This window comes from Hyperoodon ampullatus (genome assembly GCF_949752795.1).
Source record: "Hyperoodon ampullatus genome assembly, chromosome: 14".
NCBI lineage: Eukaryota > Metazoa > Chordata > Mammalia > Artiodactyla > Ziphiidae > Hyperoodon > Hyperoodon ampullatus.
This window is the reverse complement of record NC_136927.1, coordinates 34,659,306-34,673,166: the sequence shown is the minus strand read 5'-3', so window position 1 is coordinate 34,673,166 and position 13,861 is coordinate 34,659,306. Positions and strand designations below refer to the sequence as shown.

The window sequence follows — 13,861 nt, the reverse complement described above, 5'->3', positions numbered from 1 at the left end:
GTGTGCCCTCCCCTTTGTGACATTCAGTGGCTTCCTGCTGCACTGAGAACAAAACCCAAACTCCTCACCCTGAAGGCCCCGAAGGGTAACCACCCACACCCCTGCCAGCCTCGTCTCCCACCCTGTCCCTTGCCCACCACGGTGTGGCCACACTGGCCTCTTCTCTGTTCCTTGAACAGACCAAGCTCACGCCGGGCTGAGGCCTGTGCTGTTCCCTGTGTCAGAACACTGTTCCCCACAAAGGGCTTCCCTGACCATGCTGCCTGGGTTGCCCGAACCCCCATCACTCCCCCACCCATTACCCTACGTGCTTTCCTTCACAGCACTTAATGCTGCATGACACCATCTTCATCTGCTGATTGCTTACTGCCTTTCTCTCCCACTAGATTCTGAGCTCCAAGAGGGCAGGATTTGCCTATATTTTGTTCACTTCTGTCTCCTCAAAACCTAGAGCGGTACTGTTATGGGCTGAATTATACTCCCCCCCACAACTAAATTCACATACTGAAGTCCTAACCTCCAGTACCTCGGAATGTGACTGTACATGGACATACTGTCTTTGTAGATGTAATAAGTTCAGGTGAGCTCATGAGGATGGACCCTAATCCTATATAACTGGTGTCCTCATAAGAAGGGGAGATTTGGAGATAGACACACCACAAGGAGAAGAACACCATGTGAAGATGAGGGCAGACTGGGGTGATGCTTCTGCAAGGAATGCCAGAGATTGCCAGCAAACCACCAGAAGCTGGGGGACAGGCATGGAACCCTCACAGCCCTCAGAAGGGACCAACCCTGCTGACACCTTGATCTCAGACTTCCAGCCTCCAGATCTGTGAGAGACGGCATTTCTGTTGTTTAAGCTACTCAGCTGATGGTACTCTGTTACAATAGCCCTAGGAAAACAATACAATCACTTAACACATATTAGGTGCTCAGTAAACATCTACTGAATGACTAAATCAATGAATAGTAAATAGCTTTCTTAGTGATCGGCCCCATTCACAGGGACAGGGACCCGCCTGCCCCAAGCATAGAAGGAACAAGCTTCCTTAAGCCTCAGCTTCCTCACCAGTGAACTGGGAACCACTTCCTACCTCTTTCATGAAAAGCTGTTAGGAGGAGTCAACAGGATAACCCCTGTCAAGGACAGAAGCCCCAGTAAGTAGTCAACAACCATTCACTGTTGTGTGTCTTTACATCACAGACACCTCGATGACAACTCTGCCCACAGGAGTTGTGCAAGAGGCAGTCCTGCAGCCCCACCCTGGGGCAGAGCCAATCTGAGACCTGTTTGGGGACTAAGCATGTAACAAACACACCCCAGAGGCTCAGGGAGTCTGTAATTAGCTCCTGAAAGAGGGAGATCGGAGTAGGACAGGTGACCTCTCTTTAGTTCCACTCTTTTTAGCAACAGCTGAAACCAAAGCAGAAAAGGCATCAGGTGACCTCTTCCCTCTCCGTATTAACTCAGGTCGAGGCTCCGAGGAGGACCAGCAGAGGATCCATTCCAGACGCCCATCTGACATAAACACAGGGGAGCCTGGAAAGGCTGCCAACCAATTCCCTGAATTTTAAACCAACTAATAAGAGAGAGAACAGGATTCTCAGAAGCCTCACCCCATTTGCTTCAAATAAAGACAGGATGAGCTCCCAGCCCAGAATTCAAAGCGTGCCTCTGGGACTATCCCTGCTCTCAGAGTCCTGACCTGGGAGGACAGAGCGGGTGTGGTGGCTGGGAAGTGGGCAGGTCTACCTGGACCTGGTAGATGCCAAGTGCATGGGGACATCAGAGGGGCACGCTTCCCAGGGAAGTAATAACAGCAGCTGTCATTGGTACCGTGCCAAAGGCTCCAGTAATCTAGCACATTCATTCTACACCAAGTGCCAGAAGGTTGGTTCTGTTGTTACACTGCTTTATCAGGAACGGCCTGACATCACGCAGCTGGAAAGAGCAGCAGCTGGGGTTCGAAGCCAGGTCCTGCCAACTTCCAGCCTGCAGGCTCTGCCACCACGTATGGCCTCATGACCCTCACATCTGTTCTGGATTATGGCACAAATGCCATTGGCTTCTCACAGCCTCTTGGGAGCCAGAAAGACTGTAATCACTACCTCCATTTTTGCCACCAAGACCCTGAAACTCAATAGGCACAGAGCCTCATCGCAGAAAAGTGTGCGGACCTGCGTCCAGCTCTGCTGACCTGGCTATAAAGCACTGGGGCCCCCTCTCAATTCAGCCCTGAAAGCCCTTCCAAATGGCTCCTCAGGGGGCCTGGCCCAACCCCCCATCTGATGCCCTGATGAGCTGTCAGGGCGGCTGGTGGAAACCTCCAGGGGACAACTGGGGCTGGACAAGGCACCACCCGCGCTGGAGCCCCGCGCGGTCCTACCGTCGTCGGGCTCTCCCTGCTCCTGCTCGGCGCTGGCGTACGTGCGCAGGAACTCGGCAAAGGCCCCGTCCCGGGCCAGCAGCTCCTGGTAGGAGCCCATCTCGGAGATCTTGCCACCACTCATGACGATGATGACATCCACCTGGGGCAGGTAGCTGATGCCGTGCGTGACCAGGATCCGCGTCTGCGGGCAGAGCCACAGCCACATCAGCGCATGCGCGCGGGAGGGAAATTCCCCGCCCCCCTCCACCCACCTGGACACAGATCTCAACTCTAAGATGGACACGCGCCTGGGATGCAAGCGTGCATAAGCATTCCAATCCGCACGTGCTTTCATTCAACACGCATGTGCCGGGAGCTGGGGTCGGGGGGCAGCAGGGAGGGAAACAAAGATGCCTGCCCCAGATTCCAGGGTCGGGGGAGAAATGACCGACGTAAGTAAAACACTGTGTGCTGGATGGTTGAGCACACGTTAGCAAAGGGGAAGGGATACCGAGGTGGTTAGGGGCGGTGCAATTTTAACAAGGGTTATGGGGGAGGGAGGTTATTTTTGAACAAAGATCTGGAGGAGGGGGAAGGAGGGAACCATGCATGTGTAGATGAATAAAAGAATGACACTGCTGCAAAAAATGTGCAGGCAGTAGCTGAATTTTTTTCAAGTTTCTCCCTCCCCAAAGAGTACAGAGTTTTGTACATGTGTATACATTTTATCTAACGATCTCAAAGTTTGGGAGGATGTTCATCAAACTGTTTACACAAGTTGGCAAACTTTTTCTTAAATGGTCAAATGGTAAATATTTTCAGCTTTATGGGCCCTCTGGTCGCTGCCAGGTCTGAAGGCAGCCATACACAAGACATAAACAGAGGGCTGGCTGTGATCCAATAATGCTTTATTTATGGAAGCTGATATGTAAGTTTAATGCAATTTTCCTGTCACGAAGTATTTTTCTTCAGGTTTTCTCCAAGCAGTTAAAAACGTAAAGACCATTCTTAGCTGGTGGGCTGCCCAAGAAACAGGCAGCAGGCCAGATTTGCTGGCCCCTGCTTTCCACAGAGGAGCTAGGGCTGCAGGATGAGGGAGAATCATTTTTTTAACTTTACATATACTCTCGTATTCTCTGGTTTTGTTACTATGGACATATGTTACTTTGACAACAGCAAAAAATATTTTTTAATATTTAAAAATTATACAGAATTTTTGTGGTGTGCATGGGAATGCTTACAACACGTTAAGTGGCATGAGGTTTACTATATCTAGGCATGATGTGATAATCCTATTAAAAAGCTTATATACACAGCAAAAAGACTGGAAAGAAATACAAAAATCTCTAAGTGGGGGGATTATGCATAACTGCTTTTGTTTTTCTCCTTCGTGGTTTTCTGAATTTGCTACATTTTTCCCATGGGCATGTCTTACTTTTTTAATGGGGGAGGGGGAGACAGAGCCAGTTAACCTCTCTCCCCTATAATCCCCCTAAACAAATAAATTGAAAAGTAATAAAAGAGGAAAGGAACCGTTTCCTGTCACGTTAAGGTGTGGTGGCAGTTTTCCTGCTCAAACCTCTGTCCCTCAGCCCATGGCCATCTCAGCAGGGAAGGGAAAGCGGCCTCCCTGCTGACAGGGGATCTTGGGGTGGGATTTCCCTCTGCGAAGCCACCCCCCCGTTATTTAATCAGGAAGAGAGGCTTCTTTTGGCCAAGTGGAGGCAATGACTTCCAGTCAGTGCCGAGGACGTCCGCCTATAAAGACAAGAGCAAGAAGGCTGTCCCGGGAAGGCTGCCAAGGGAAGGATTAGAAACATGTTCTCGAGTCCAGTTAAGTTAAGGAATCCCAAAGGGGACACACTGCACCTCGACCAAAGAGCGACGGCCAGACCCAGACCCCAAGCCACACGTGCAGCAGGTACCTTGTTCTTCAGCATCCCCTTGGGGCCAACCACGTTTTCAAATATGTGCTTCCCCACGTGGGCGTCCACTGCCGAGAGGGGATCGTCAAAGAGGTAGATGTCGGAGTCGCAATACACGGCCCGGGCCAGGCTCACGCGTTGCTTCTGGCCGCCAGACAGGTTCACGCCCTGGGGAGAGACACGTTAGAAGGGTGGGCCTCCTGGGAAGCAGAGACAGAGGGGGGCCACCTGCTCGGGATGCAGGAGACGGCAGCCGTAGGCCCTTCAGGGCTGCACCCGCCACCCACGGTTGGAGCAGGCGGCAACGGCGTGAGATCACACCTGCACCGATGTGGGTTCAAGTCCCGGCCGGGGGTTTGGCCTCAAATGTAAAACAGGCAAAGAGAAAACCTGAGCCTCCGGGCACTGCTGAGCAGGGTACTCGGCACAGTTGGGAAAGGGAGGCTGATGGCACAGTGCTAGCTACAGGGAGGGCTCCTGATCTTGGAGTCTGGTTCTTACTCTGGATCACTCACTGGTGAAGCCACACAGTCAAGGCAGGCTGTGCCCTGGGGGTGCTGCAGTCCAGCCTGTGTCCCACTCGCCGGCAGGAAGGGCACCATTTTCTAATTTGAACCAGGGCGCACAGCCCACACAGCCCTCCTGCAACAGACAACCCAGCATGACTTCCATATCTGGCTGGAATCAAAGTGGACATGGGCTAACTGCCCAGCCCCTCTCCCAAGAGATGCCCACCTCTCCATGCTCTGAGGTGGGGTCCTGGCAGCCAGGTTCATTTTGAGGGTCCCTCTGGCCACAGCTTGTTGGCCCAGGGCAGACACCAGACCCAAACTAAGCCAATCACGTCCTCTCCCTCCAGAATTTGGTACTGGGACCTAAACAGTGAAAGTGAGGAGTCTCCAAGTGGCAGAAACAGACACTTGTGAAAAAAAGGGACAAAGCTGCGCAGAAAAGCAGAGACAAAAGACAGAGGAGGAACCAGGTTGCCTGTCCCAGGTGCCTGTGAGCCCCATCACATTCCAGCCCTTGGATTCCAGGAGATGCATCTGTATCCTTAAACTCAGTTCTCACTGAGTTATTTTCTACTTATACTAGCAATAACTCAGGCTCCTTTTCTACTTGAAAACCCAGAAAACTCTAGTAATTTGTTTTTTCTTTCCAAGGAGCTGCAGATTTCCCTCAAATAAAAGAAATCATTCACCAACTAGGAAAGCTAGTGGAGCCACTGGCTTGTAACTAAAAGCAAAGATGGGAAAGCTCTTCGGTGCAGCTGTAGAACATTCACACTCCCCGAGCGCACACCACGTAACCACTAGGGGGCACTCGAGCAAGCCAGCCAGGCAGAGGGGAAAGCACATGCAAAGGCCCTGAGGTGGGAAGGGGCTCAGGCAGGTCTTTTGGCCTCCTTTTCCTCAACCATTACATAGGGTTAAGAGTAAATCCCATCTCATGGCTTGCTGTAAGGACAAAATACGTGTAAAATGTTTAGCACAGTGCCTGGCTCATAGTAATTACTCAGTAAGTGTTAGCTATTGTATTATTTCTACCATTATCACAGTTTTGAAAGGAACTGTGGACATTTGAATCATTGACACCCCTCTTCTCTGTATAGTGCCCTTGGTCATGTGACAAAGTCACATGACTGCAAAGGTAGAGTGCACTTCCTGGTCCCTTGTCTTTGGGCTCAACCAAGTGATTTGCTTTGTGGGTAGAAAGGACAGTGTGCTTTAAGGGACATCACGTTTTTTTTTTGTTCTCTTGGGCTTCTGCTGCCGCCATTAGAAGAGCTTCCTCCTGTGGAGCTGCTGCCCCCTCACCTAGGCCCTAGCAAGAAGCCACGTGGGGCAGACCTGAGCCAACCCACAGCCTGGAGCCAGGATCAGCTGGCCGGCAATATGGAGCAGAGCCACCCAGCTGAGCCCAGCCTGGGTCACCAGTCACAGGTGACTCACCCATAAGTAGGAGAGTAAGTGTTTAACATCATAAGCCATTCAGATTTTGTAGCTGTTTGTTACACAGCAATAGCTGACTGATACAGGGGCCATGCTGAAGCCTACTGACCTTCTCACCAATCTCTGTCCGGTCCCCACTGGGCAGGATTTCCAGGTCTGGGAGGAGGGCACAGCCTTCTATCACAGCCTTATAATAACGTTCCTGTAGCTGGCGTCCAAAAAGGATGTTTTCTCGGAGAGAAACATTCTGAATCCAGGCCTGCTGGGGGACGTAGGCCACTGAACCCTAGGAGGAAAGCGGAGAAGGCAGCAAGACAGACAGACTTGGTGAACAAGACAGCAGCCGGCCTACCCACCCACCAGGAGGGCCCTGCTTCACAAGACATTTTCATCACATCTATGGTTTTAACAAGAGGGAAGCCGAGTCCCAAAGGACTACAGTCACCAGATCTGGGATTAGAGCCCATACTAGCCCCAACATTAGGAGTTCGAGAGCTGAAATCCTCGTTGATGAGATTACAATTACATGTTTAGTAACTATTCACTAAATGCCTACAGCAGCGAACAAAACACTTATCTCCACTATATTGTACACCTGTAGCTTATAAAATATTGTATATGAACTATACTTCAATTTAAAAAATTGAAAAAGAAATTAAAAATAAAATAAATTTTAAAATAAACAACAACAAAAACCTCCTAACTCCCAAGAATGGGAAGTACCTGAATGATAAAAGAAAATGGTTTGATTATTGTTGTGGTAAATGCTAAGAGAGAAAAATATGAGACTTTAAAAAACTCCTTTAAAAAGGGAGACTTAACCTATAATGGAAAAGAATCTGAAAAAGAGTATATATACACACATACAGCTGAATCACTTTGCTGTACACCAGAAACTAACACATTGTAAATCAACCGCACATCAATAAAAAAATACTTTTTTTTTTAAAAAGGGAGACTTAGGGACTTCCCCGGTGGCACAGTGGTTAAGAATCCACCTGCCAATGCAGGGGACATGGGTTCGAGCCCTAGTCCGGGAAGATCCCACATGCCCCAGAGCAACTAAGCCCGTGCACCACAACTACCGAGCCCATGCACTGCAACTACTGAAGCCCACGCACTCTAGGGCCTGTGCTCTGCAACAAGAGAAGCCACCACAATGAGAAGCCTGTGCACCGCAATGAAGAGTAGCCCCCGCTCGCTGCAACTAGAGAAAGCCCACATGAAGCAAAGAAGACCCAGCACAGCCAAAAATAAATTAAAAAAAATTTTTTAAATAAAAAGGGAGGTTTAGGGGCTTCCCTGGTGGCGCAGTGGTTGAGAGTCCGCCTGCCGATGCAGGGGACACGGGTTCGTGCCCCGGTCTGGGAAGATCCCACATGCCGCGGAGCGGCTGGGCCCGTGAGCCATGGCCGCTGAGCCTGCGCGTCCGGAGCCTGTGCTCCGCAACGGGAGAGGCCACAGCAGTGAGAGGCCCGCGAACCGCAAAAAAAAAAAAAAAAAAAAGGGGGGGGGGGATACTTAGTTTGGACATCAGGGAAGGAGTCGTTGAGGAAATTTCCTTGATGAAATTTAACCAAGGATGTCTGTATAAAAATTATCCATTTCTAAAGTTGTTGTCTTTATTTCCACATAATATAAGGTGTCAAGAGTGGCATAAGGGCTTCCCTGGTGGCGCAGTGGTTGAGAGTCCGCCTGCCGATGCAGGGGACACGGGTTCGTTCCCCGGTCTGGGAAGATCCCACATGCCTCAGAGCGGCTGGGTCCGTGCGCCATGGCCGCTGAGCCTGCGCATCCGGAGCCTGTGCTCCGCAACGGGAGAGGCCACAGCAGTGAGAAGCCTGCGTACCGCAAAGAAAAAAAAAAAAAAGAGTGGCATAAGAATAAAGGCTGGGGGAGGGCACTTGTTTCACGTATTTTAGTAATTGAAAAAAAATTTTAAACAAGCACTGACAGGTGAAAATAATTTGGTCTGATAAAGAGAAGAGGGAAGAGCATTTCAGTCGGAGGAACAGCACGTGCAAAGGCCTGGAGATGAGAGGAACTCGGCAAGTTCAAAAAACAAGAAGCCTGGTGTGACGGGAACATGCTGTGAGGGGAAGACAGACAGGAATGAGCTGGGAGGCAGGGGGGCTGGTGGTCCTAGTGAGGAGTATGGGCTTCACTGGAAAGGCAAAGGGGAGCCATCAAAGATTCTTCAAAAAGGGATTCTAGGAGGACAAGGTTGGGAATGGAACCCAGGTAACCCAACTCTTCTCCTTCATTCTCAGATAAATAACCAAATTGCTGACTCCAGTCTCCTAACTTAAAGGGGCCAAACTGTCACAAAGCCTCACTGTACAACCCAAAGATAATTCAGACACAGTATGCACAAGCCCTACCAACTAAAATATTTAGAAAAAAATAAACGTTTTAGACAACATTTCTAACACTCCCCTTACCAAGGCAAAATAACAAGTCACAAATAAATCTATAACCTTATCAAACCAAATACTCAAGCACGCTCACTTTTTAGATCCATCATATCTTTGTATTTAAGGCATTTTTACTTTAAAACAGTGGTTCTCTCCTGGGGGCAATTTTGCCCCCCAGGGGACATCTGACAATGTCTAGAGATACTTTTGGCTGTCACAACTTGGGGCTGCCACTGGCATCTAGTGGGTAGTGGTCAGGGATGCTGCTAAACATCCTACGATGCACACGACAGCCTCCACAGCAGAGATTACCTGGCCTGACATATCAATAGGGCTGCAGTTGTGGAAACCCGGGGTTAGTGAAACAGAACGCAACGTGGATCCCACCGTGATTTGGAATTTTCTTCCATTAACCTAGCTCACATTGCCCATTAATCTTACTTTATAATGTATATTTGAAAGTAATGACAGGTCATTTTTTAAAACAACGGCTAAATGTCATTAGTCTGGACCCAACTATTGTAATATATGCTTTCTCTAAGGCACACTAGGCTCAAGGGCATCATGTAATCGCAAAGGATTTTGCTCTGAAATGAAAACAATGGCACAAACCAGCATCCCCAAAAGTAGATTCCAGGAGACTATAATTTTAGGGATTTAAGGAGTTGCTACACAGACAACAAAAAGATGCAGACAGATGTGTCTGGGACATGCTGGATTAACCAAAGTTAAATAGGTTTTTTCTCCTTGCAGGACTTCTCAGAGCCTTTACTTTATTAATGTTTCTTATAAGTCTCCAAGAGGGAGGGAATCAGAATATGCAGTATTTCCCAAGCTTGTTTGAGCCCAGGACTCTTTATTCCCCAAATATCCTGCAAGATGAGTTTGAGTTTGCTGCAGACCACGCTCCAGGAAATGCTTATCGAGTGCCCACTACATGCCGGGTACTATTCTAGGTGCTGAGACACAGTGGGAAATAAATGACACCACAATCTTGCCTCCTAGGATGGCACAGAGGAGAAAGAATGAAGCTGTTCCCACTTGATTAACAAGGTCGTCATAAAAGAGAACACAATGTTGCCCTTGGCCTCCCCCTTGGCCATTAGTTACCCCACCCCCACCCAGGCCTCCTACCTTGATAGCCACGTGTCCCTCCACCTTGTCCATCTCAGCCAAGAGCGCTGAGAGCAGAGACGACTTCCCACAGCCCACCTGGCCCACCACGGCCACCAGGGAACCTTCCGGAATGGAGAAAGTGATGCTGAAACGACACGACACACCCCGGGGCTCAGCTGGGGGTGCTCGGCCCGCCCAAGCTGGATGGACCCGAGTGGAGAGACAGACAGAAGGCAGGGCTGTCGCGAGCCTTTGAGGTCTGGAAACTCCTCCTGCCGCATCTACGATGAGCTTAGCTCAGGGACTGTCTCAGAGGCCTCTGGGCCTGAGGCCCATGACAGGTGCCGGGATGCACCTGCATTTTATTTTATGTTTTTTACATCTTTATTGGAGTATAATTGCTTTACAATGGTGTGTTAGTTTCTGCTTTATAACAAATTTAATCAGTTATACATATACATATGTTCCCATATCCCCTCCCTTTTGCGTCTCCCTCCCACCCTCCCTATCCCACCCCTCCAGGCGGTCACAAAGCACCGAGCTGATCTCCCTGTGCTATGCGGCTGCTTCCCACTAGCTATCTACCTTATGTTTGGTAGTGTATATATGTCCATACCTCTCTTTCGCTTTGTCACAGCTTACCCTTCCCCCTCCCCATATCCTCAAGTCCATTCTCTAGTAGGTCTGTGTCTTTATTCCTGTCTTACCCCTAGGTTCTTCATGACATTTTTTTTCTTCTTAAATTCCATATATATGTGTTAGCATACGGTATTTGTCTTTCTCTTTCTGACTTACTTCACTCTATGCACCTGCATTTTAGAACAGATCCCGCGGGACAGACCTGAGGGGCTAAGCCACTATAAGGGGGCCGAGCAGAGGGGATCAGCTTTGCCTGGGGGCATGATGCAGGTGCCCAAGGGAGAGGACACCCCAAAACCAACTCTGGAGGAAGAGTGAGCATGCCCCAGACCCAGGGCCTGAGGAAAGGCCCATGGGTGTGAAATCACAGGCGTGATCAGGGGTGGACACGTCGACGACACAAGATGAGGCAGGGAAAGTAAGGCCAGTCCTGAACAGGCGGGTGGGTGGCAGCCAGACCCAAGAGGGCCTCAAAGGACACGCTTCCCAGCTGGGAGCCATGCAGGGGGTGAATCTGAGTTTCAGAAACACGTCTCTACAGAAATTGCCCTATGGCAGATAACAGTAATCGAAGTACAATAAAACAGGCTCAACACTGCCAGAAAGACTGGCCCCTCCAACGCGGACAGCAAAGTCGGAGCTGGGATTCCACCCACCTGGGGAAGAGCGGGTACGTCCAGGGCCTCCTTGGGTTCACCTACATCGGCTGCCTTCCAGCCATTGCTATTATGATTTCAACATATTGGTGGAAAGGGTGATGGATTTTGCTGCCATTGTTTAATTCCTGTGTACCTGTTGCGTGGTCACACTGACTGTTCTTTTGTTCTGTGCCGGGAGGGGAATGGATTAAGGGGCCAGAACAGAACAGGAAGCCCAGTGAGGCAGCTCCTGTGATCGTCCAGGCGAGACAGGAATATTTTATAGGCTGAGGAGAAAAAAGGTTTGGATGGAGAAATTTGCGGGGGATTCAAGGAGTGAGGAAGGGTGACTGGAACAAGAAGGTAAGGTCTTTGAGACTGGAAGGATGGAGGCAGGGATGGGGGCACAGGTACAGACTATTTAGTTGTGAAGCAGGGCTAGAGAGAAAAGCTAAAATTGAAGCAAGCAGAAGGTAAGTTAGACACAAGAAAGAACTTCCTAAACAAGCAGTCCCATCAAGGGAGGCGTTAACACAGATTCTTTTCTCTGGAGAGTTTGACCCTTGCCCCTCCCCACGTCCCCAGATAAAATACAGCAGTAATTTGGCTACCCGGTTAAGAGAGCAATTATTCAGGGGCGTGGAGGATAAACCTGGCCCCTAAAAATGTCCCATGTGGCCCTGTGTTTGGGGGACGCCTTAAGGAGGCTTAAAAGAGCCCCTGGGCAAGGCCTCCAGTCAGAAAGAAATCAGAGGCAACTGACAAGTTACCCAGGGAATCAGGTCAATTCTCTGGATCCCATGATTTGGAAAAACAAGGACTGGGGTGGGCAGGGTCCCAGATGTGGAAATGGTGTGAGAAAGGGTAAGCCAGGCAGCTGGGGGACCTTGGAGAGGATGGAGAACAATCCATCCTGATAGCAAATGTGAGTGGACAAGCATTCTTTTCAGCTGACCCAAGGCTTCCTGCCGCCAGTGGCGGCATCACCACCTCAGCCCCAGCCTAGCCAATCAGTGCACTCAGCCTCTTCTGGCACAGTGACTGGCTCAGGGAGGGGCACATAACCCAACTTGGGCCAATAAGGGGCAAGTGGGTCTCCTGATGAGGTAGGAGGGGCACTTAGAGTCAATGGGGGCCATCTGGATGATGAGGGGAGAGGACATCTGAAAAGGAAGCAGCACAGATGGAAGGGGAACAAAGACAAGATGGAGAGGGTCCTGATGGCATTGTCTGAGCCCCTGGATCCGTGTCCCTGAAAGGGAACCTTCTCAGTTACGTGAACCAGAAATTTCCCTTTGTTGCCTAAACCTATCCGCTATCTGTGCAAGGTTTCTGTCCCATACAGTCTGAGGGAACTCTCTGAGCCAGGCACACTCTCAGCTGCTTCTCCCTGAAGCCCAAGCAGGTGTGACTGGATCTATCTGACAGACGAGCGAAACTGAGGCTCAGAAAGGCGGTGACCTATTCAGGGTAACAGAGCTGGAGCGTAGCTGGAATTCAAACTTGTGTTTGCCCAGAGCCCTGTGGCTTTCTCCACGTCCCACTTACCCATGCAGCGTGGGAGGGTCGCTCCTGGCCCAAGTGAACGTGGCATTCTTCACGGTGATGCTGTCTGTGGCCCCAGCTGGAAAGCACCAGAGACAGTATGTCAGGAGTAGATGAAGCCACGGCCTGAGCGTGAACAGCAGGCTCTTACTTTTTGCTTTTCCTCATCAAGTGGTTCAACTCCAGCTGCTAGCCACTCACGCTAGGCATTATCTGGTTACATCAGTCACTGTTTCTAAAGAACTTCAACCAGCAGCTCTGCAGGCGGCCTCAGACCCAGAGAGCAGCAGGAAACCACGAGAGGGCTCTGCCTTTGAAAGATAGGAGGCTGCACCATCTGGAAAGGTCGGGGGACCCCTGGGGGCCTCCCTCAGTCTTGGGAGGTTCCGGCAGCTCTGGCTGGGTGGGTCGTAAAGAAACCAAGGTCACGGGACACAAGCAGTGCCCTCATGCAGATGCCTGTCCATCAGCTTGGGCTGGCCCAGGGCCCTCACTACACCGCTGGGGCCCCTCCCTTATGTTCAAAGCGGGGTCCTTTGCCCTGAAACTCCTGGGTTCCAGGGCAGCCTCCTAACTCACCTCCCTGCATCGCCTCCTCTCCCCCGCTCCCTCCAGCCACCCTGCTCACATCACAGCAAGCCAGTCTTTCTAAAACACAGGCCACTGTAAACTGTGCAAACTCAGGGATGGAACAGGAAGTCGGGCATCGTGACAGAGGAGGGGAGGGTGCTTAAGACGAAGCCTGCGTTTTATGGACCCTCTGTGATTCTAGCACCTCTGCCTTCATCTACTTTTGCTCCCCTTATTTTCTTTTTACTCCATGCCCCTCACTTACAAAAACAACTTTTGACTCAATTATGAGCCAACTTAAAACCATCTAGAGAGAAGATGGGGGTGTTTTCAAGTTGTCAAATGAAGAAATAAATTCCCCCACCCATCAAAGAAACAAAAACTGTGGAGAGAGGAAGTTACTGGTTAACCTAACTTAACCTCCCCCTCCCCCATCACCCCCCTGAAACAGAGAACAAGGAGGAAGCTGGAAGGTGCTATTAAAGGAATTTAAGAAAAGCCACTTGAGTCGGTCAAGCTAGAGGCTGCAAGACGTGGCCCGGAGCTGCAAAGGGGGCCCCGCCTGGCACCCAGAGAATGTGGGTAAACATAAAGTCTAACCGCTCGGGAGACTGCTGTCAGGGCAGGAAGTGGGGCTGAGGCCTGGGCTGAGGCCCAGGGGTTTTCCAATGCGACTCCTGTAGTGAGCTG

The 13,861-nt window shown here is 50.3% G+C and overlaps 1 protein-coding gene across 4 annotated transcripts in view; it reads right to left on the bottom strand.

The window, feature by feature from the left end:
* The window catches only part of ABCC1 (ATP binding cassette subfamily C member 1 (ABCC1 blood group)), a gene marked incomplete at its 5' end in the record, with an annotated part of 134,780 nt that overhangs the window by 29,438 nt on the left and 91,481 nt on the right, over positions 1-13,861 (bottom strand). For 3 of the 4 annotated variants that reach the window (XM_079719164.1, XM_079719165.1, XM_079719166.1), the window contains 5 exons: positions 2,391-2,574; positions 4,298-4,465; positions 6,359-6,535; positions 9,798-9,924; positions 12,605-12,680. In XM_079719164.1, coding sequence (XP_079575290.1) covers positions 2,391-2,574; positions 4,298-4,465; positions 6,359-6,535; positions 9,798-9,924; positions 12,605-12,680 — 732 coding nt within the window. The remainder of the gene's footprint in view (positions 1-2,390; positions 2,575-4,297; positions 4,466-6,358; positions 6,536-9,797; positions 9,925-12,604; positions 12,681-13,861) is intronic. The other variant, XM_079719167.1, reaches the window with a different exon arrangement.